At 44.9% G+C, this 20215-nt stretch overlaps 1 protein-coding gene across 3 annotated transcripts; it reads right to left on the bottom strand.

Moving 5' to 3' along the window:
• Nucleotides 1-4: 4 nt before the first annotated feature.
• On the bottom strand, nucleotides 5-1597 carry LOC121567428 (homeobox protein goosecoid-like). 3 transcript variants are annotated; one of them, XR_006661148.1, is made up of 4 exons: nucleotides 1207-1597; nucleotides 981-1097; nucleotides 447-634; nucleotides 5-325 (listed from the first exon to the last, which is right to left on the bottom strand). XR_006661148.1 is itself a non-coding variant. In XM_045220986.1 (3 exons), the coding sequence occupies exons 1-3, from the start codon at nucleotides 1141-1143 to the stop codon at nucleotides 176-178; spliced, it is 501 nt and encodes a 166-aa protein (XP_045076921.1). In that variant the 5' UTR covers nucleotides 1144-1589; the 3' UTR covers nucleotides 5-175. The 3 variants fall into 3 exon arrangements, 2 of the variants coding, with proteins under 2 accessions (XP_045076921.1, XP_045076922.1); XM_045220986.1 differs by having other exon boundaries at nucleotides 981-1589; XM_045220987.1 differs by lacking the exons at nucleotides 981-1097; nucleotides 1207-1597 and having other exon boundaries at nucleotides 447-956.
• Nucleotides 1598-20215: the final 18618 nt, after the last annotated feature.

Here is a 20215-nt window from a genome sequence, read left to right on the forward strand (position 1 = left end):
GTAATTGCTCAAATGTGCATTTATTGCAGGTCTAAAAATTGAATTTACTTTTTAAATTAAATGCCCACCAATGAATTGCTATCTGGGGATATTTACGCATGGTGAGTAGGCCTAAAGGCCTATGAACTCAAGTGAACATAAATTAGTGTAAAGAAAGCATATGTTCTTATTATCATCAGAGCAGTCGTGATAAGCTGTTTCCCATGAACCTGCGGTTGTTGTAGACTGTCGGCCAGTCTCTCTTCGACGTAGCCAAGTCTGGGGATTTGGCCTTGGTGCCGCTCTTCTGCCTCTTTAGGCGCGCACGACGGTTTTTGAACCATACCTAGAGAAATATAAATAATTATGTCAAGTCCAGAAAATAACGTGTAATTTAGGCCTACACAGTTTCACAACCACTTTTCTAAACAACTTCAAAGTTAAAAGCAAATGTATCCTTCTCTTACCCTAACTGTTTCCTCCGCGAGGCACGCGTTCCTGGCTAGTTCTGCCCGTCCTTCCACGCCGGGGTAATCCGTTTGTTCGAACAGCTGTTCCAGTTGTTTGGTCTGGCTGTTGGTGAACACAGTGCGCATTCTGCCCCGATTTCTTTGGATTCCACCTTGGTCCAAGTAAGTGCACAGAGGCTGAGACCCTGAGATAAAAAAAACATGATTATGTAGTCGAAAGCAAGCAAAGAGAGAAGAGAAAAAAGACGGTAGGCCTGAAAAATAGGCCTAATACTTTATAACAATGTAGCACTACGGTTCAATACTTTGTGGCCTCAACATACAGTCTATGTTGTGAAATAATCAAATGTAACACTATCTCACCTCTTTCATAGTTGAAAACTCTGTTTTGAGTTGCACTAGGATACAGGTTTATATCTGCAAGATGACAATTAAATGATCCATTGCTAAGGTAGCTGCTACTATAATCAAAAGTGTGTGATATGGTCGGAACCTGCAGCATGTGGGCGGCTGTCAGATGCCTAGGCATACCATATTTCCAGTTTCCATTATGTCGATTTGAGTGTCCATGGAGGAAGATCCCAGACAAACATCCAAAATGTTGTAAAGATTCGGCTCCAGTTGGATAAGAAGGTCCCACTTCAGTGCCTAAAATGCGATCGATGCTGAAGTTTGAGATTTTGGTCGCATCCATGCTCAGAGCTAAAAGTCCCTCAAAAACAGTTAGGTCCTTGCTCAGGGCTACTTTTTGTCTCACCTCTCCAACCAAGGCCACTGTCCTCCTTCAAATGTGTAGTCTTACGATGAACCCCAGATTATATACTCCGTTGACACTTCAAAAATAAGATTAGCTGTAAACTGTAACCCGGCATTATTATGCTATTTACATTATTGTACTAAAGGAAATGCCTAATGGTGCATAATGGCTTCACCTTTTTTGAAGACATCAATCTCAAACGGTCCATGCAGGTTCATCATACAATAACATATATTTGGTTCAAAGGTGAATGACTTTGATGCCCTTGAATCAAAGTAATATAAGCAGTGATTGATTGGAATTGGTCTATTGACTGTTTAGATAGTACGGTCGAAACGGATGATACTAACCTTATGGTGCCTTATGGTGCTTCTGGGTTTAGAAGGTGGATAAACATGTCAAGCATTTATGTTAAAATGGTGGCAGACTATAATGACAGATGTGCTATCAAATTAAATCATAAACTAAGTTATTTACAGTGCATTTAGATCTCACTACATACTACAGAGACTACAGAGGAAAAAAAAGGCCTACTGTTTGTTTTACGCATAGACTTATGGGTTTTACGCAGGTTTTACGCGCTCTGGAAATAATATACAGGTGTAGGATCTTAATTTCATCTCCCTTTTGCAGGAGAACTGTCCTGCACTGCAGGAAACGTTTAACTTGTAGTGTATTTGAGGTTTAAAATTACATTTACATTTTGCAGATGCTCTTATCCAGAGCGACTTACAGTTAGTGAGTGCATACATTTTCATACTGGCCCCCCGTGGGAAACGAACCCACAACTCTGGCGTTGCAAGCACCATGCTCTACCAACTGAGCTACATGGGACTTTTATTCTAAAAGGCTTCTGAAGTTTGTAATTTCCACTTTGAAATGTCATACTTGATTTCCCCTTACGAAAATTGTACCCCAACAACGTCTATTAATTATAGTCCACATAATAATTCACAGTAGCCGAGACAAGACAGTTGCATTTGTGAGTCTTATGATCTTTCGTATATGTGGGCTACCCAGACTTCCATTTTCAACTTCGATTTTGTGAGCATTCACAGCAGCATTGTGTAGGCATAGTTATTCATAACCCAGTTATGTAAGGCCTTTGTCTGAAATATGCTGCAAATATCTTTGTAGTTTGCCCTACAGCCAATTCTGTCGAATCAAAATAATGTGCAAAAAACAATCCGATTTTGACAGAAATATGGCTGAGAGGCAAAGAAAATTCAAGGAGAGGGGGTACAGAAATGGTCAGATTAATACTGCCATTGAGAAAATCAAAAACAAATCGAGACATGATCTCTTTAAATGGAAAGTCTCGCAAAAAGAAGCATTCTTGCGTTCTAATTACCCGCTATTCAAAGTGCTCTGAACAAATTAAGGGAATCGTTCACAAACATCCGATGACAGTATAGGTAATGTGTTTTCGGACCCTCCCTTGGTCGTATTCTCGCAGGGCAGAAATCTCAGAGATCAATTGGTAAACTCTGATTTACCACCCCAAAATACCTGCATAACGTCTATTTGCGCCTCTACCCGATGGAAACTACAAGTGTAATGGCTGCGCTCAATATAATGGCACTTACAAACGTAGATCCTTCAAACACCTCCAAACAGGGAAACAGATCCCAATCAAATGTGTTATCACGTGCTCTACTAAGGCAGTTATTTATCTTAGAACTTGTCCTTGTGGTAAAAAATTATGTGGGTAAAACGAAGCGCGAATTAAAAGTACGAATCTCAGAGCATCGTAGCACAATTAGGTGCAAAAACTCGACGTACACAGTTGCGGCCCACTTTTTGGAAGTGAACCACTTGATTTCGTCCCTACGTTATATCGGCATCGAACACGTCACCCTCCCTAGGAGAGGGGTGACCTCGACATGTTAAAACGAGAGGCTGCCTGGATCTTTAATTTAAAGACCCTAGCTCCCTTCGGTCTCAACGTAGACTTTGACCTGAAGCCATTCTTGTAATTATTGTGATTTTGCTATTCATTGTAAATTTTTGAAGGCTTATGTAGCCAAATTGTATCTATGACCGTATGCTATCCATTTCTGTTTTTTATATGTTCTATTTATATCTGTAAATTAACCAGTGATATCAAGCCACAACCGGCCATGATTACAGACACTTGTGTGTGTCCTTTGAAACTATATAAACTAGTGACCCGCAGTGTTTGTCATTATACCCTGATGAAGACAGCTTGTCTGTCGAAACGTTGGTTATTAGGTTATTAAATTATTGCATCTGAGCTCCTAGAATGTGCGGCTCTCCTTTTCTTTTGCAATTATCTTTTTAACCAGCTGGTGGAGCCCTTTTCCTAAAGACAAAAAATATGTTTGTTTACTTTGATGATTAGAGGCGTAAGTAGGGCACGAGCACAATTTATTGAACAAAGCAAAAATACTTCACAACGAGACAACGAAACAATCAACGATTGATAATCGCACCCGAATCCTATAAATGAACAACGTTTGTGAAATATTTAATGCCAGAATTGTCGTGTTTGAAACCTTTTGATCCGTGGTGTGAGACATTTACATTACATTTACATTTTACATTTTAGTCATTTAGCAGACGCTCTTATCCAGAGCGACTTACAGTTAGTGAATACATATATACTTTTTTTTATACTGGCCCCCCGTGGGAATCGAACCCACAACCCTGGCGTTGCAAACGCCATGCTCTATCAACTGAGCTACATCCCTGCCGGCCATTCCCTCCCCTACCCTGGGCCAATTGTGCGCCGCCCATGAGTCTCCCGGTCGCGGCCGGCTGCGACAGAGCCTGGATTCGAACCAGGATCTCTAGTGGCACAGTTAGCACTGCGATGCAGTGCCTTAGACCACTGCGCCACTCACGAGACGGCACGTGTCACTGTTTACGCACTCCATTCCAGTCAATTACCGGAGCCAATCAGAGATGCTTTGTAAATCCCTCTGTAAATCCCCGAATATAAATTAACATTTCTTTTGAATTTTTTATATACGCTATTCATATCTGTCCAATAGACTAACATATGATCCGTTTTTTGTCCATAGAAGGCAGTGCATCCCCATAATCATGAGTGGATACTATATAGGAATATCAATAATATTTTTGATTGTTTTATTTTTATCATACTGTTCCATTAGGAGTACATTATGTATGATCATTTAGACCTTTGACCAAAGGGGGTTTTATGTTCAAAGAAAGATTTGTCTGTTAGAACTCAGTTATGACACAAGTATCCATATGATATTTAGATGGCATATGATCTGTGTAGGTTATATGTAAATCCATGTTTTAGATAAAAGAGGTGTCATCTCAGGCATGTTAGACTTGCAAATGTTGACAGGACTCGAAAGGGACTAGTGTACAGATCAATCATCCTACTCTCTGTGATCCAACATCAATGTAAAGAAACTCAAATGGACATCAATGAGGGAGATAAGAAACCACACCGTAGCTGGCTCTTTGATGTTATCGCTGTTTAAACTATATGTAACAATGTACTCTAAATGGAAGCTTATGTATACAACAACAAAACACTTGAATGAAGTGATCTGTCTCCCAGTGACAGTTTAATGTTTATTGAATGGGATTATATCGTTAACATAGTCATTTATGTGGTTATGTTGTCTTGACAATTGCAGTATCCTACGATGTTACATTTGACATACTGCCAAAGAAAAGCATATGACATCCTTGCATGTGAATCCTGACATCATTACACAAACACAGTCAGGCAGGAGAAAGCATGTCAGGCCTGTGCTACAAGGATTCATTATTACTACCTAGTACCTTAGTTTCAAGGCCCAACCTCTGACAAAATATTACTCTTCGATGTCAATGTACTTCACCTGACTTCCTCTGCCTGCTGTGAATGATTTGGACAAACATTCCCTTAACAAGACTCACGTCATCACTCAGCTTCCCTGTCTGCATGCACTGAGAGTTTGCTATTCTAGAGATTTGGGCTTTAACCCAGAAATGACCTAATTCTCATAAAGACGACCTACATGAAATAGAGAAATAAAATGTGCATATTGTACAATATGTTACCATCAGGGTCAATCTCGTTAAACGGAATAATCAAAGTACAGGGAGTCTTTTTTCCTCGATGACATGCCATGTCCTCTGCACCAATCAATCAGTCATACCATACTGTCTGTTTGCGTGGCAAATTGAGAGACATCTTTGGTCAGCATCAGCATTCCTCCCTGACAAAGAACAGCATTGACATGCTTTTTTAAATCATTGACTCCTCTTAAGATTCATTCAGCTAGGAGGTTAACCAAGGCTTCTACTTGCCCTGCTCCCGCTAAGTGTAACACTAAAATATTTACTCTTGGCTGAGATTAAGACCTGAGCTGACAACTGCAGCTTTTTCCAATGGGAGTAAGAAACTCTAAAATACGGAGTTACAGAGATATTTTTTCTCGGTGTTTACTACTGGGTTTAATTTGTGGAAATTATAGCCTCTTGGGGTTATCGAGATGATGTGACTTGTTAATCTGGGACCTTGAAAACAATCTTAATGCTAAAAGAATAGCTTACATCCTGATCACTGACAACGATGAGACAGCCTATAGGGAGGACGTCAGAGACCTGGCCGTGTGGTGCCAGGATAACAACCTCTCCCTCAACGTGACCAAGACAAAGGAGATGATTGTAGTCCCCTGTAGCTCAGTTGGTAGAGCATGGTGCTTGCAACGCCAGGGTTGTGGGTTCATTTCCCACGGGGGGGCCAGTATGAAAATGTATGCACTCACTAACTGTAAGTCGCTCTGGATAAGAGCGTCTGCTAAATGACGTAAATGTAAATTGTGTCTCACACTAGTAATAGATATTGAATGGCTCAGTAATTATAGTATATATTTTTTTTTATGTGAATATTATATGAGTATCGCGTCAAGTATGCATTGAAAAGCAGCTCAATTTGCCAGCCCACTTACATAATGATTTGGCTTATCAAAGATTCAATGTGCCTACCTACTGACTGTCTAGTGTAGTGCAGTGCAGGCTATGGGCAGTAGGAGGGAATACACATGCCCCAAATTTATAATACCCTCCACAGCCATTAGATAACATTCCAGGCTTTAAAGAACACCTATAGATGTGCTAAGTCTAACTACAGCAGTAGACAAATTCAGTCACAAAGAGAAGGCTGTGCATTACATTGGAGGGACCAATCAGCATAAACATCAACAGAATAGGACACAATTTAATGCTAGGTTAATAGGCCAGACCAGGGACAGACATTTTGCCCATTAGGTGTGGCTTTTATTAAAGGCTCAGCTGCGTCTCCTGGGAGGGCTCTCCATAAATGGAAGGGATCCGCTGTTTGAGTCTCCATCCTGCTGATGCTGCTGTGAACCCTGTCAGACCTCCTCTGCACTCGGCACGCCTCGCTAAACGACTGTCCCACCTACTCTGCCATTGACTGCCAACCTTGCTCCCACCCTATATATTGTATGCCATGTCACCCGAGACAACGCAGGCTCCACTTCCTGATACTAACTGTACACTACATATCTCAATGGAATTAATTAAGTTGGCCACAGAAGACTAGGTTTCTTCCTTGCGTCTCAAATCAGGTCGAAAAATGATTTAACGTGCACCGTCATTCTCTCTGTGGAGCTCTGATGATGAACCTCATCCCTGCACCCTTATGAAATGAAGCCTGTGGCCTCCTCACCTTTCCGCCTCAGTGGCTCGGTGCTCTTTTGTTACTCCGGAAAGGCCAATTGGAGAGCCCCCTTTCCTTTCCACTCCAAAGCGTAATTAAAACAGACAGAGAGGACAGAGAGTAAAACCACTCTGATGCATAATTACAGTGTTTTTTGTTCATAATTAGCAGAGTGGGTAATCCATTCAGACGTGCTCAGTGAGTTATCTCGCATGCCTCGCCCCCTCCCCTATCTCCCCCCTCCCCTTGTTAAAAAGAGATTTGATGTTAGCTTCGGTTGGAGAGCGGGAACATGGTAAGCATATAATCTCTCTCTCACTCACTCCCCCTGTTCCTGCTGAAGCACAAACGAAAATCGTCTGACTGAGCCCTCCTCTAAGACATGAGCTGAGAGAGTGAAGCCATCATCTCAGATACTGATGTGAAAGCCTGAATCTGTCTCTCTCTCTCTCTCTCTCTCTCTCTCTCTCTCTCTCTCTCTCTCTCTCTCTCTCTCTCTCTCTCTCTCTCTCTCTTTGTTTCACTGTAATCATCAACAAAGGGCCTCCTTGGGGAGGGGGGAGGGGAGGAGGGGCTGTCTATTAGTACAGTGTGAGTTAATCTGCTGTGCCTTCTCTAATGACACAAATACAAAAACAATTACAATGCACCCTGAATCTGTATAGATCCCATCTTATTTCACTGTCCCCTAAAACCACAGGGTCTACTCTAAACCATGGGGTTTATGAGTCACATCTTTATACTAGTCACTCCACTATTTCTGGAGGCCTGAGCCAAATAGATTTACCAAGATATTCTCTGTGTTCAAGACAACTCTCTCTTGAAAGGCTGGTCATGGCTCACATCAACACCATTATCCCAGAAACCCTAGACCCATTCCAATTTGCATACCGCCCCAACAGATCCACAGATGATGCAATCTCTATTGCACTCCACACTGCCCTTTCCCACCTGGACAAGAGGAACACCTACGTGAGAATGCTATTCATTGACTACAGCTCAGCGTGCAACACCATAGTGCCCTCAAAGCTCATCACTAAGCTAAGGATCCTGGGACTAAACACCTCCCTCTGCAACTGGATCCTGGACTTTCTGACGGGCCGCCTCCAGGTGGTAAGGGTAGGTAACAACACATCTGCCACACTGATCCTCAACACGGGGGCCCCTCAGGGGTGTGTGCTCAGTCCCCTCCTCTACTCCCTGTTCACCCATGACTGCATGGCCTGGCACGACTCCAACACCATCATTAAGTTTGCCGACGACACAACAGTGGTAGGCCTGATCACCGACAACGATGAGACAGCCTATAGGGAGGAGGTCAGAGACCTGGCCGTGTGATGCCAGGATAACAACCTCTCCCTCAACGTGACCAAGACAAAGGAGATGATTGTGGACTACAGGAAAAAAAAGAGGACTGAGCACGCCCCCATTCTCATCGACAGAGCTGTAGTGGAACAGGTTGAGAGCTTCAAGTTCCTTGGTGTCCACATCACCAACGAACTATCATGGTCCAAACACACCAAGACAGTCGTGAAGAGGGCACGACAAAGCCTATTCCCCCTCAGGAGACTGAAAAGATTTGGCATGGGTCTTCAGATCCTCAAAAAGTTATACAGCTGCACCATCGAGAGCATCCTGACTGGTTGCATCACCGCCTGGTATGGCAACTGCTTGGCCTCCGACCGCAAGGCACTACAGAGGGTAGTGCGTACGGCCCAGTACATCACTGGGGCCAAGCTTCCTGCCATCCAGGACCTCTATACCAGGCGGTGTCAGAGGAAGGCCCTCAAAATTGTCAAAGACTCCAGCCACCCTAGTCATAGACTGTTCTCTCTGCTACCGCACGGCAAGCAGTACCGGAGCGCCAAGTCTAGGTCCAAAAGGCTTCTCAACAGCTTCTACCTCCAAGCCATAAGATTCCAGAACAGCTAATCATGGCTACCCGGACTATTTGCACTGCCCCCCCACCCCATCTTTTTACGCTGCTGCTACTCGGTTACCTCCATATTACCTCAACTATCTCAACTAGCCGGTGCCCCCGCACATTGACTCTGCACCGGTACCCCCATGTACATAGCCTCCCTACTGTTATTTTATTTTACTTCTGCTCTTTTTTTCTCAACACTTTTTTGTTGTTGTTTTTATTTTACTTTTCATGAAAAATAAATGCATTGTTGGTTAAGGGCTGTAAGTAAGCATTTCACGGTAATGTCTACACCTGTTGTATTCAGCGCATGTGGCAAATAACATTTTATTTTATTTTATTTTAATTTGACTCCCGAGTGGCGCAGTGGTCTAAGGCACTGCATCGCAGTGTTAGCTGTGCCACTAGAGATCCTGGATCGAGTCCAGGCTCTGTCGCAGCCGGCCGCGACCGGGAGACCCATGGGCGGCGCACAATTGGTCCAGCGTCGTCCAAGGTAGGGGAGGGTTTGGCCGGCAGGGATGTGGGTTCGTTTTTCCCACGGGGGGCCAGTATGAAAAAAAACAACAACAAAAACAAACAAACATGTATGCATTCACTAACTGTAAGTCGCTCTGGATAAGAGCGTCTGCTAAATGACTAAAATGTAAAATGTAACTGGGGTAAAAACGATAGTATACTCATATGAGTATAAGATGACTGCAGTTTAGAATGAAAATCTTTTTATACCATCCTTATGTAACTGGCCTACAATATGCCTTCATTTGAATAATTACATATATGGGGTAGAGGAGCCATGCACACAGCCTGTATGTCACGATCGTTGGAGGAAGTGGACCAATGCGCAGCGTGATGAGTGAACTTACTTTTATTTGATTCACCACACGAAACAAAACAACAAAACGATACGTGAAGTCCTAGGTAACAGACACAAACCATACACGGAACAAGATCCCACAAAACACTGTGGAAAACAGGCTGCCTAAGTATGGGTCCCAATCAGAGACAACAAGCAACAGCTGACACTCGTTGCCTCTGATTGAGAACCACCCCGGCCAACACAGAAACACATGAGCTAGATAAAGAACCTAGAACACAAATACATAGAAACTACACACCCTGGCTCAAATAACAGAGTCCCAGAGCCAGGGCGTGACAGTACCCCAAAGGCGTGGACTGCGACCGGCGCCAAACATAAACCGACCAGGGAGGGCCATGTGGGCATTCCTCCTCGGAGGCGGTTCCGGCTCCGGGCTTGACCACCACCTCCAACAATCCCCCGTAGCGCCCCTGGTCCGGTCTGGCCCCGCTGGCTGGAGCTGGACTGGACATCGGTGGAGCGGATTGCTTAGGCTCCGATGTGGAGCAGCTGACCGGTACCTGACCAGGCACCGGTGACCCAGGCACGGGCTGTGCCGGACTGACGCACGCGCACCACAGGCTTGGTGCGGGAGCAGGAACGGGCCGGACCGGGCTGACAACGCCGCACCACAGGCTTGGTGCGGGGAGCAGGGACGGGCCGAACCGGGCTGACGAAGCACACCACAGGCTTGGTGCAGGGAGCAGGAACGGCCCGGACCAGGCTGACGATGCGCACCCCTGGCTTGGTGCGGGGAGCAGGAACGGGCCGGACCGGGCTGACGATGGGCACCACAGCCTTGGTGCGGGGAGCAGGCATGGGCCGGACCGGGCTGACGACGCGCACCCCTGGCTTGGTGCGGGGAGCAGGAACGGGCCGGACCGGGCTGGCGACGCGCACCCCTGGCTTGGTGCGGAGAGCAGGAACAGGCCGGGCCGGGCTGGCGACGCGCACCATTGGCTTGGTGCGGGGAGCAGGAACAGGCCGGGCCGGGCTGGCGACGCGCACCATTGGCTTGGTGCGGGGAGCAGGAACAGGCCGGGCCGGGCTGGCGATGCGCACCATTGGCTTGGTGCGGGGAGCAGGAACAGGCCGGGCCGGGCTGGCGACGCGCACCGTAGGCTTGGTGCGAGTGGCAGGAACAGGCCGGACCGGGCTGGCGACGCGCATCACAGGCTTGGTGCGAGGGACAGGAACAGGCCGGACCGCACTGGGAACACACACCACTGGCCTTACCCGGGGATCAGGAACGGGCCGGACCGGACTGGCAACACACCTCAGTACCTCTCGCCGTGCCTCTACATTTTCCTTCCCTCTACTCGCCAATGGCTCCCGTAACCCGGTGGCCTTCTCTCCTCGTCCACTAACTCGCCCCTTATCTGCCTCCAGCAGCCCCGTTGTCCACGGTGTGAGCCCCCCCCCTAAAAATGTATTGGGCTTGTCTCTCCCCTGTGGATATGGCCTCCATGGCTCTCGCCAGACTCTCCATCTTCTGCTCCCAAGTCCAACCTATCTCCTCCTCACGCTGCTTGACCCAGTCGAGGTGGACATCCGCTAAAGTTACCTCCGGCGTGTACTCCTGGACACGCTGCTTGGTCCAGTATTGGTGGGATCTTCTGTCACGATCGTTGGAGGAAGTGGACCAATGCGCAGCGTGATGAGTGAACATACTTTTATTTGATTCACCACACGAAACAAAACAACAAAACGAGACGTGAAGTCCTAGGTAACAGACACAAACCATACACGGAACAAGATCCCACAAAACACTGTGGAAAACAGGCTGCCTAAGTATGGGTCCCAATCAGAGACAACAAGCAACAGCTGACACTCGTTGCCTCTGATTGAGAACCACCCCGGCCAACACAGAAACACATGAGCTAGATAAAGAACCTAGAACACAAATACATAGAAACTACACACCCTGGCTCAACATAACAGAGTCCCAGAGCCAGGGCGTGGCACTGTATAATCCATGTAAACATTAGCATTTATTTCAAATGATCCAGACATCTGTCTTTGACTTTTTTTAATTACAGTCTGGAAATAACCTTTGATGAAGATAGTTGAGTTTTAAAAAATCAGTAAGGGAAACTTCAATTGAATTGTCCACTGTATTTTTCAGTTATGAAAGAATGGATAAGGCAATATTTTTGATAGATACTATTTTTATTTGGGAATTGTCAGTACGTGACACATTTAGGTAGGCGGAAGTCTAATGCAGGTGAGTAGAGCGCGAGCCTGCAAGTACTGTACGCGTTTGAGGGGTGTGGTTTCAAACTACCTGTGACAGGTCAAGTTACCCGCTACATTCAAAACACCGGTGTGCTCTTCCGATAGTGATTACATTTACAAGAGAAAGCAGATAAACTTCACAAATGACAGCCTATGGTTGATGCTTTAAACGTGCACAAAATCCCTCCGAATTTCGAATAGGTGTTTGTCATATTTAGCCAGCTGCATGAATCCTGCCTGTGAATCCAGACGAAGTTGAATCGTAAGTTACCTGTTTTGTTTCCCTGTCTCAATGCTATTGGTGATTTTGACTACAACATAGTTTAAACTTTCGAGTAGGCCTATTAAAATGTGAAATTACAACATGTTATTTCGTTCACGTTTTGTTTGTTTGGCGAGAGACAACAAAGTGTGTCATTAACAAAACATTTGAATTTCATCATCGTTATTACTAGTTCCAGGAGCATGACGGTGTTTATCTCTGGTAGTACCAATTTGTAGGCCTACAGTGCAATTTCCACGTAAATTGTTTTCAACAGGAACCGGTTACTGTCTGTCTGGCTGCTGTGCTATGTAACTACAGTATGCATTAATTATTGTTACAGGTGGATTCCCTGTCATGCCTTGAGGTTATCGCTTTTTGAGGATGTGTCATCAATAGCCTTACTGTTAGGCCTACAGCTCCTAGTGGAACCAAATACTCTTCAGCCATCTAAGTTTCACTGAAAATTGTGCTCTTTTCACAAGGTAGAGAGCACTTTTACACAACAAAATGCAGGTCACTTTTGCGGGCCAATGTATAAAGACCTTGTAATGCCAGTGAATAAACCAAGTTGGTATAGGCCAAATGGGAATGACAGTGTATCTTCACAGCCTTTTGACAGTCCTTTTTTCATCAGTGGCCAGCAATTAGATAAAATGATTCTGCTCCTTTGAGCAGTGCTTGACCTGAAGAAATTGGTGGCAGCTAATTAACTACTGAATCAGTCCGTAACATCCCTCGGACAAGTGCCAGGCCCTGGACCAGAAGGCTGACAACGGGCTGTGAAACGGTGAAACCCAACTCATGAGTTTGTGAGCAGACATGAATCAGGATATCTTGGATAACTATCTAATTTACTATTCCTGACTAGAGATAAAGGGTGTAAGCACATTAATCAGAATAAGAATCGCAGGCCTTTCTCATGTCGGTATTGATATGATTAATTATAATTATTAATTAATTTAATTATAATTATATGCCATTTAGCAGACGCTTTTATCCAAAGCGACTTAGTCATGTGTGCATACATTTTTACGTATGATACCCTCTCATCATTCAAGGTTACAAATCTCTTAATCGTAGTCACACAATGTCCTCTCTTCAGGGGCTCAGCTCCTCAAGAATAGCGTCTGACAGTAGAGGATCCCTACGAGGAGCTGAGAGGGAAAATAAACAGGAAAATGATTTCTGAACTGGATCAAGGGTCGAATTCATTTACCTGATGCTCTCCTATAAGCACAGTTCATTGTATAACAGGAACTTTTCAATGTTGTGGTTATTTTTGATTCCATCCAGACATCCGTTTTGAATGTCTGTCTATCTGTCTGTCTATGCCCCTGTTGCAGACTTCCATCGCAGGCCTCTAAATTGTTTCCCGAAAGGTTGTTTGTGTGTTTGTTGGCTTTAATTCCAGTCAATTTCCGTTGCATTCATTAGCTTGCTCTTTTAGTTATTTAGCAAAGCACATTTAATTATGTTAATTTCCCCTGATAACATCTAATAAAGGAATTGTAGAACACAAGGAACATTGCAAGCCACTGAGTCTTGAGTGAGTGAGTTCCATTCCCATGTCCTATATACTGCGTTGTGTGTGGCTGCATGATGGTCACCCTAAAGAGAGATGCGGTCACTAACGGAGGAATGTACTCTGCATTTGGACAAAGATGATCCCCACAAAGCCATTGTACTCTTCAGTGCTGGGCTTTCTTTGTGAATTATTTTTTTTCTCTCTCTCCTCTTAGCGATAGTATAGCCATGATATACAGAGCACCAGTTTCCCATGCATGATCAAGCACAACATTAGATCAAATCTCTTTAATGAGGGGTGTATCTGAAACCAAGGACAATCTGTGTAACCTAAAGTGTACTTGGCCACAATCTCTGCCTGTTCCCAGCCCAGCCTCTTGTTCCATTGTGTTCACATAATTTCTCTGTTTCCTCGTTGTCTTGTACTCATCACCTACTTTAGGTGTGGCAGTGCATTCAGAAAGTATTCAGACCCCTTGACTTTTTCCACATTTTGTTACGTTACAGCCTTATTCTAAAATTGATTCAATTGGTTTTTTTCCCCTCATCAATCTACACACAATACCCAATAATGACAAAGCAAACATTTTTTTTTTTTTTTTTGGCAAATCTATATTTCAAAACCCCCCAGGAAATATCACATTTACATAAGTATTCAGACCCTTTACTCAGTACTTGGTTGAAGCACCTTTGGCAGCGATTACAGCCTTGAGTCTTCTTGGGTATGACGCTACAAGCTTGGCACACCTGAATTTGGGGAGTTTCTCCCATTCTTCTCTGCAGATCCTCTCAAGCTCTGTCAGGTTGGATGGGGAGCGTCGCTGCACAGCTATTTTCAGGTCTCTCCAGAGATATTCGATCGGGTTCAAGTCCGGGCTCTGGCTGGGCCACTCAAGGACATTCAGAGACTTGTCCTGAAGCCACTCCTGTGGTGTCTTGGCTGTGTGCTTAGGGTCATTGTCCTGTTGGAAGGTGAACCTTTGCCCCAGTCTGAGGTCCTGAGCGCTCTAGAGCAGGTTTTCATCAATGATCTCTCTGTACTTTGCTCCGTTCATCTTTCTCTCAAGCCTGACTAGTCTCCCAGTCCCTGCTGCTGAAAAACATCCCCACAGCATGATGCTGCCTCCACCATGCTTCACCGTAAGGATGGTGCCAGGTTTCCTCTAGATGTGACGCTTGGTATTCAGGCCAAGTTCAATCTTGGTTTCATCAGATCAGAGAATCTTGTTTCTCATGGTCTGAGAGTCTTTAGGTGCGTTTTGGCAAACTCCAAGCGGGCTGGCATGTGCCTTTTACTGAGGAGTGGCTTCCGTCTGGCCACTCTACCATAAAGGCCTGATTGGTGGAGTGCTGCAGAGATGGTTGTCCTTCTGGAAGGTTCTCCCATCTCCACTGAGGAACTTTGGAGCTCTGTCAGAGTGACCATCGGGTTCTTAGTCACCTCCCTGGCCAAGGCCCTTCTCCCCCGATTGCTCAGTTTTGCCGGGCAGCCAGCTCTAGGAAGGGTCTTGGTGGTTCCAAACTTCTTCCATTTAAGAATGATGGAGGCCACTGTGTTCTTGGGGACCTTGAATGCTGCAGAAATGTTTTGGTACCCTTCCCCAGATCTGTGCCTCGACATAATCCTGTCTCGGAGCTCTACGGAAAATTCCTTCGACCTCATGGCTTGGTTTTTGCTCTGACATGCACTGTCAACTGTGGGGCCTTGTATAGACAGGTGTGTGCCTTTCCAAATCATGTCCAATCAATTGAATTTATCACAGGTGGACTCCAATCAAGTTGTAGAAACATCTCAAGGATGATCAATGGAAACCGGATGCACCTGAGCTCAATTTTGAGTCTCATAGCAAAGGGTTTGAATACTAAATAAGGTATTTTGTATTTATTTTTATACATTTGCAAAAATGTCAACCTGTTTTTGCTTTGTCATTATGGTGTGTTGTGTGTAGATTGATGAGGATTTTTACTTATTTAATCCGTTTTAGAATAAGGCTGTAATGTAACAACATGTGGAAAAAGTCAAGGGGTCTGAATACTTTCCAAATGCACTGTATACACTACAGACACTTGAAATCTACAGACAGAGGTATTGCTGTTGGAAAAATGGGATCTGATTTCACCAACGTAGCATTGTATTGCTTCCAAACACACCTTTTTAGTAAATATTAGTAGGGAAGGCTCGGTAGCTCAGTAATTCTAGCAGCCTATGAAATATGAGATAGCTTTTGTAGTGTATTTGATGTTTAACCACAATTTAATTCGAGTGCAGTAGTGGTACAAACTAATATTTGTATTTTCAGTCACTGAGGGCATTGTCCCATGGACTTGCAGCATACATCTAGCCCGAGTGTTGTTCCCCTCCCCCCAGTCTCGATACTACAGTACGCAACTTACTCGCTCTATCACCGTTTCTCCTATCTGTCCCTCTCGGTCTTTCAATCTTTCTCTTCTCTCTCACTTATTCTGCTTCGCCCTCATTTCTTCTCTGTAATTTCTTTCTCATTCAATATAGGCAGAGACTAGTGATGGTGAAAGAAAGTTTCCATCGAGGGTCACCAGATCTCTCCCACCCCGGACCTGCTCCGTTTCTCTCCCACCACTGACAGTGTTAAGTGTTCTGATCTTGGATCAGTTCAAGGGTGACGGATGGTGAGTTTCTCTCCCTGGCTGCCTCTCTCTGTGCAGATAGTGGGATAGATCAGGTGTCCCAGGCCTGTCTTCCGCACTCCATCCGGACAGCAGAAAGGCACATTTGTTCACTTTGTGAGTCTTTTGTGCTCCCGAGACAATGGCCTCAGTCTCTGGGCCATGGGGGTGAGGGGAGAGAGTTTGAGGGGGATGGGTAGGGAGCAGCAGAAGCCTTGAAGCCGTGCTCCATTTTCTCTGCTCCTCGCAGGCTGTCCTACCAACCTTTCACCGGAAACACAGATGTCCCCCACGGCTGTTGCTCCTCACTCTGCCCGCCTTATGGCACAGAAGGGAGTGGGCGGGCACGCTGCAAAACATAGACTGGCATTGTGAACGTGTCAATAGGCATGCTAAATGTTGGGATGAGAATAGATCTAGGTGTTTTGTAAAGCTATGGTGACGTGCACAGTTGTCACTTTTCACAAATAGTATGTAATGTTTCCAATGGTTCTATGTGCTTGCTATTTGTTTCGTTTTGCATACTGTGCCTAGTCCTTTCGATTGGACTGCATTCGCCCTCAGAGTTGTTGACATCCTGAACTAGTTGGCATGGAATATAAAGTACTGAAGTCAAAGTTGAGTTTTGTTGAGTAAGACTAACTACGTGGTCACTGGAGGTGCTGTAGAGTCCATCTAATACAATCCAGGCAGATAAATGTGATTCATGCTGTGGTGTGGTGCCTCGGTCTGTTCAGCCCTGAGCCTCTGCTCCAGGCATTGGACCTGCATACCAATAACTGTGTTTTTTTTTCTCACCATCAGACGAGGAGGAGAGGAGCTGCCTGCACACACCCAGACAAAGAATGACCTGACCCAGCTACCTATAAACTTTTAGTGTCCACCGCAAATCAGACTGCTAAAGGGATGCAATTGCCAATTATTGTCCCCGGACACGGTCCCACTAGGAGCATGTAGCCAGCAGTATGTGAGCTGAAGGTTGAGTCAATGTTAGGCAAATGACAGTTAATACGTTGTGTCAAGGACTGAATAGCAGACTGACTCCACAGGTTAATTATCCTCTTTTCCCTGGTATTGTCCCCACTTCCCGCTCCCAGCCTGTCCATCAGGTAATCCAGGATGCTACCGGTGTCAGCTGATGAAGCGTCCATCAAGGCAAGGAAATGTCAGCGGCCAATCACACTTTAATGGCTGTCATTATTTTTAATTTGTTTCGCACAGCAGCAGGGCTCGTCTGGGCCGTAATTGGCTGATGACGTCAGCAGCTCACCTTTTGTCTGAGCCGGAGAGTTTTTGTTTTTTCTTCCATAGCAGACAGCAGTTTCACTGTTTGGGTTCATTCATCTCCGTCTCACTTATTCAAATGCAGGTATTGTTATGGAAAACGACCAAGATGCACCTGCTTTGCTACTCTCCACCCCTACCCCGACAGTAAAAGGATGCATGCACATTGTGGGCGTAAGCTGGCATTAGTTTACTTCTCATATCCCTATTCATGTATTCATGGGCAAGTAGTTACTCTAATCTGTGCTGAAATGGTGACATGACATTCAGTCTCTTTGGACTGTACTATACTATAAACACTGATGGCTTTTGCCATACTGTAAAGAGGAAGGTTTATCAGAGTAAATGTACTGTCATTGAGAAGTAGCCTATTGGGCAGTATCATCACCTGCAGCCAGGGAAGGCCCCTGTGCTTTGTGCTGTCTAGAGGGGGACTGAACCCCCCCCACACACACACACACACACACACACCACAACACTGGAGACTTTTATTAACCTCTCACCCATAGATCTGGAGCCTCGTTGCCACCCAGCCCTCTCTCTCCCTCCCAGCCTGCAGAAATGACATGAGTGCCCTTTAGAAGCTGTGACATCTGCGGGTTCCATTGTTCTCCAGAATGGAGCTCCACTAACAGGTACAAAAGTAATAAAACTGCTTTTGATTTTGAACTCCATCGCCTCGAAGCCTAATCCAGTGACCCCCCACACCCTGTTGTGATGGAGCATTCAGCGACCCGCTTATGAATGTTGAGATGTGACAGACTGACGTTGCTCTCTCATGAGTAGAAAGAAAAGGATGTTTCATGGTGTTCATTCATATTAAACCAATGGCTGGCTGCCAGCCATTTTATAATCCCTGCATTCTCTTCTATCTGAAGATGAAGAGGAGAAGATGACCTTTGATAAATCTGTGTCTTGTTTGTAGTGTTATTCCCTGTCTCACTCTGGATGCTTAGTCTAAGGGCAGAGGTCAATCTCAGGCCAGTCGGTGCTGCAGCAGTCAGTCTGCTGTGCTGGATTATCAAGTGTGACATTAGCCCGGAGGGGTTCGTTGACTTGCCGATGATTAACAATAGGCCCCCGGTAGCAGAGTAGCCGACCTTCCATGGCGCATTCAGCAGGTAAGGAACCGGGGGAAATCTATTTGGCATTTTCTTCTGCCAGGGCCACAGTGGTGCCCTCATAACTCTTCTGGGCACAATTATGAAGAAGTGATTTATCGACCTCCAAGGCTGAGGGAATTCTTAAAGAGCCTACGGGCTACTTCCACTGTCTGGATTTGTATTTAACTCTGCATAAAAATAACTGGCATGGAAAAGAACACCCCTGTCTTAACTTCTTGTGAAGTATTGAGTCTCTAGGGCATCTCAATCAAGTTGTTTATGGGACTTTTGATTGACAACACTAGTAATGTGAACAGATTGGGTTGGCATAACACCATGGTAACCATGTGAACCTCGTGTTCCCTGTTTGCTGTCGCCGTGAGATAAGCACTAATTACTTTGGGGTGATAAAATCATCCCCTTCCATTTGTATTGATGTGGTCCATAACGGTATCACACATGATGATAGTAGTTATCAGACTCCACCGACAGCCTGGCCTCACACCTGCCCTGCATAAAGTTTTTCCCGGCAGTCGCTAAGACCTATGGGCTTCAGTTTAGTCATTAGAGTTGTGGGCATGTCACTCTCTGAGAGGTTCGCTCAAATGGAAAGTATCTCACAGCTTTGTGCCACACAAATAAACCAACCGAGAACCACGTAAGAAGTTTGCCAAGAGTTCAAACTTGCATTGACTAAAGAACTTCTGCAATCCTGAATGTTCCTCAGGAAGATATGAAAGGAATACAAAGTATAGACAGTTGGGTCGATGGACTCTCACAGGTGGGATTGTAGATTGCCAGTGATGTGTATTGGAAACATCCTCCACACTGTTCTACTTCCCCTGGAAGGAGCTGTCATTCCTTTCACATATCGACATGCCTTCCGCCCTGAAGCATGGCAACATGGAATTACTTTTAAATTAATGACAATGAGAAGATTGCATCAAAAAGTATCCTCAGGAGATAATGAATGCAAAACATCTCTCTAAATCAGTGGTATTCAAACTTTTTTAGCGGGGACTGAAATCTATACATTTACATTTTTACATCAACAAATAACCTTCAATTCATGACATCAAAATGGAAAGAAACCAATAAATACAAGTATTATCTTTCTCAAAATCATTTGTATATTGTCCCATACAATAATCTGTACTCAAGTTTTTGTTTAGTTTTTGGCGATCCCAATGTTCCCCCGCGACCATACTAGGGGTCACGACCCCGACTTTCAATACCACTGCTCTAAATGGTATTTAGATAAGCATTAGTCTTGTTGCTGATCTTTTCAGTTTATAATTCACTATCAAAGATCTGATCGCCTCAGAAACCTGCACCCACTCTGAAACGTTATCTGACAGGCTGCTGCCCAGTGTGCTGTCAATCACTAAATAAGTGCGAGAAAGAGAGAAACTATTGAACTTTACTATACTGTAGAGATGACAGACAAACAACCAGGATTAAACAGACAGGGCCTACATGAGTGCATGTTTCAGAC

The sequence above is a fragment of the Coregonus clupeaformis genome, chromosome 6 (assembly GCF_020615455.1).
Source record: "Coregonus clupeaformis isolate EN_2021a chromosome 6, ASM2061545v1, whole genome shotgun sequence".
NCBI lineage: Eukaryota > Metazoa > Chordata > Actinopteri > Salmoniformes > Salmonidae > Coregonus > Coregonus clupeaformis.

Excerpts from the sequence above, each read along its gene's own strand:
- LOC121567428 (XM_045220986.1), bottom strand. The coding sequence starts at position 1,143 with ATGGATGCGACCAAAATCTCAAACTTCAGCATCGATCGCATTTTAGGC. Across the intron at positions 635-980 it reads TAATGGAAACTGGAAATATG|GGTCTCAGCCTCTGTGCACT; the intron begins GTATGCCTAGGC and ends TTTTTATCTCAG. Across the intron at positions 326-446 it reads TCGCGGAGGAAACAGTTAGG|GTATGGTTCAAAAACCGTCG; the intron begins GTAAGAGAAGGA and ends ATATTTCTCTAG.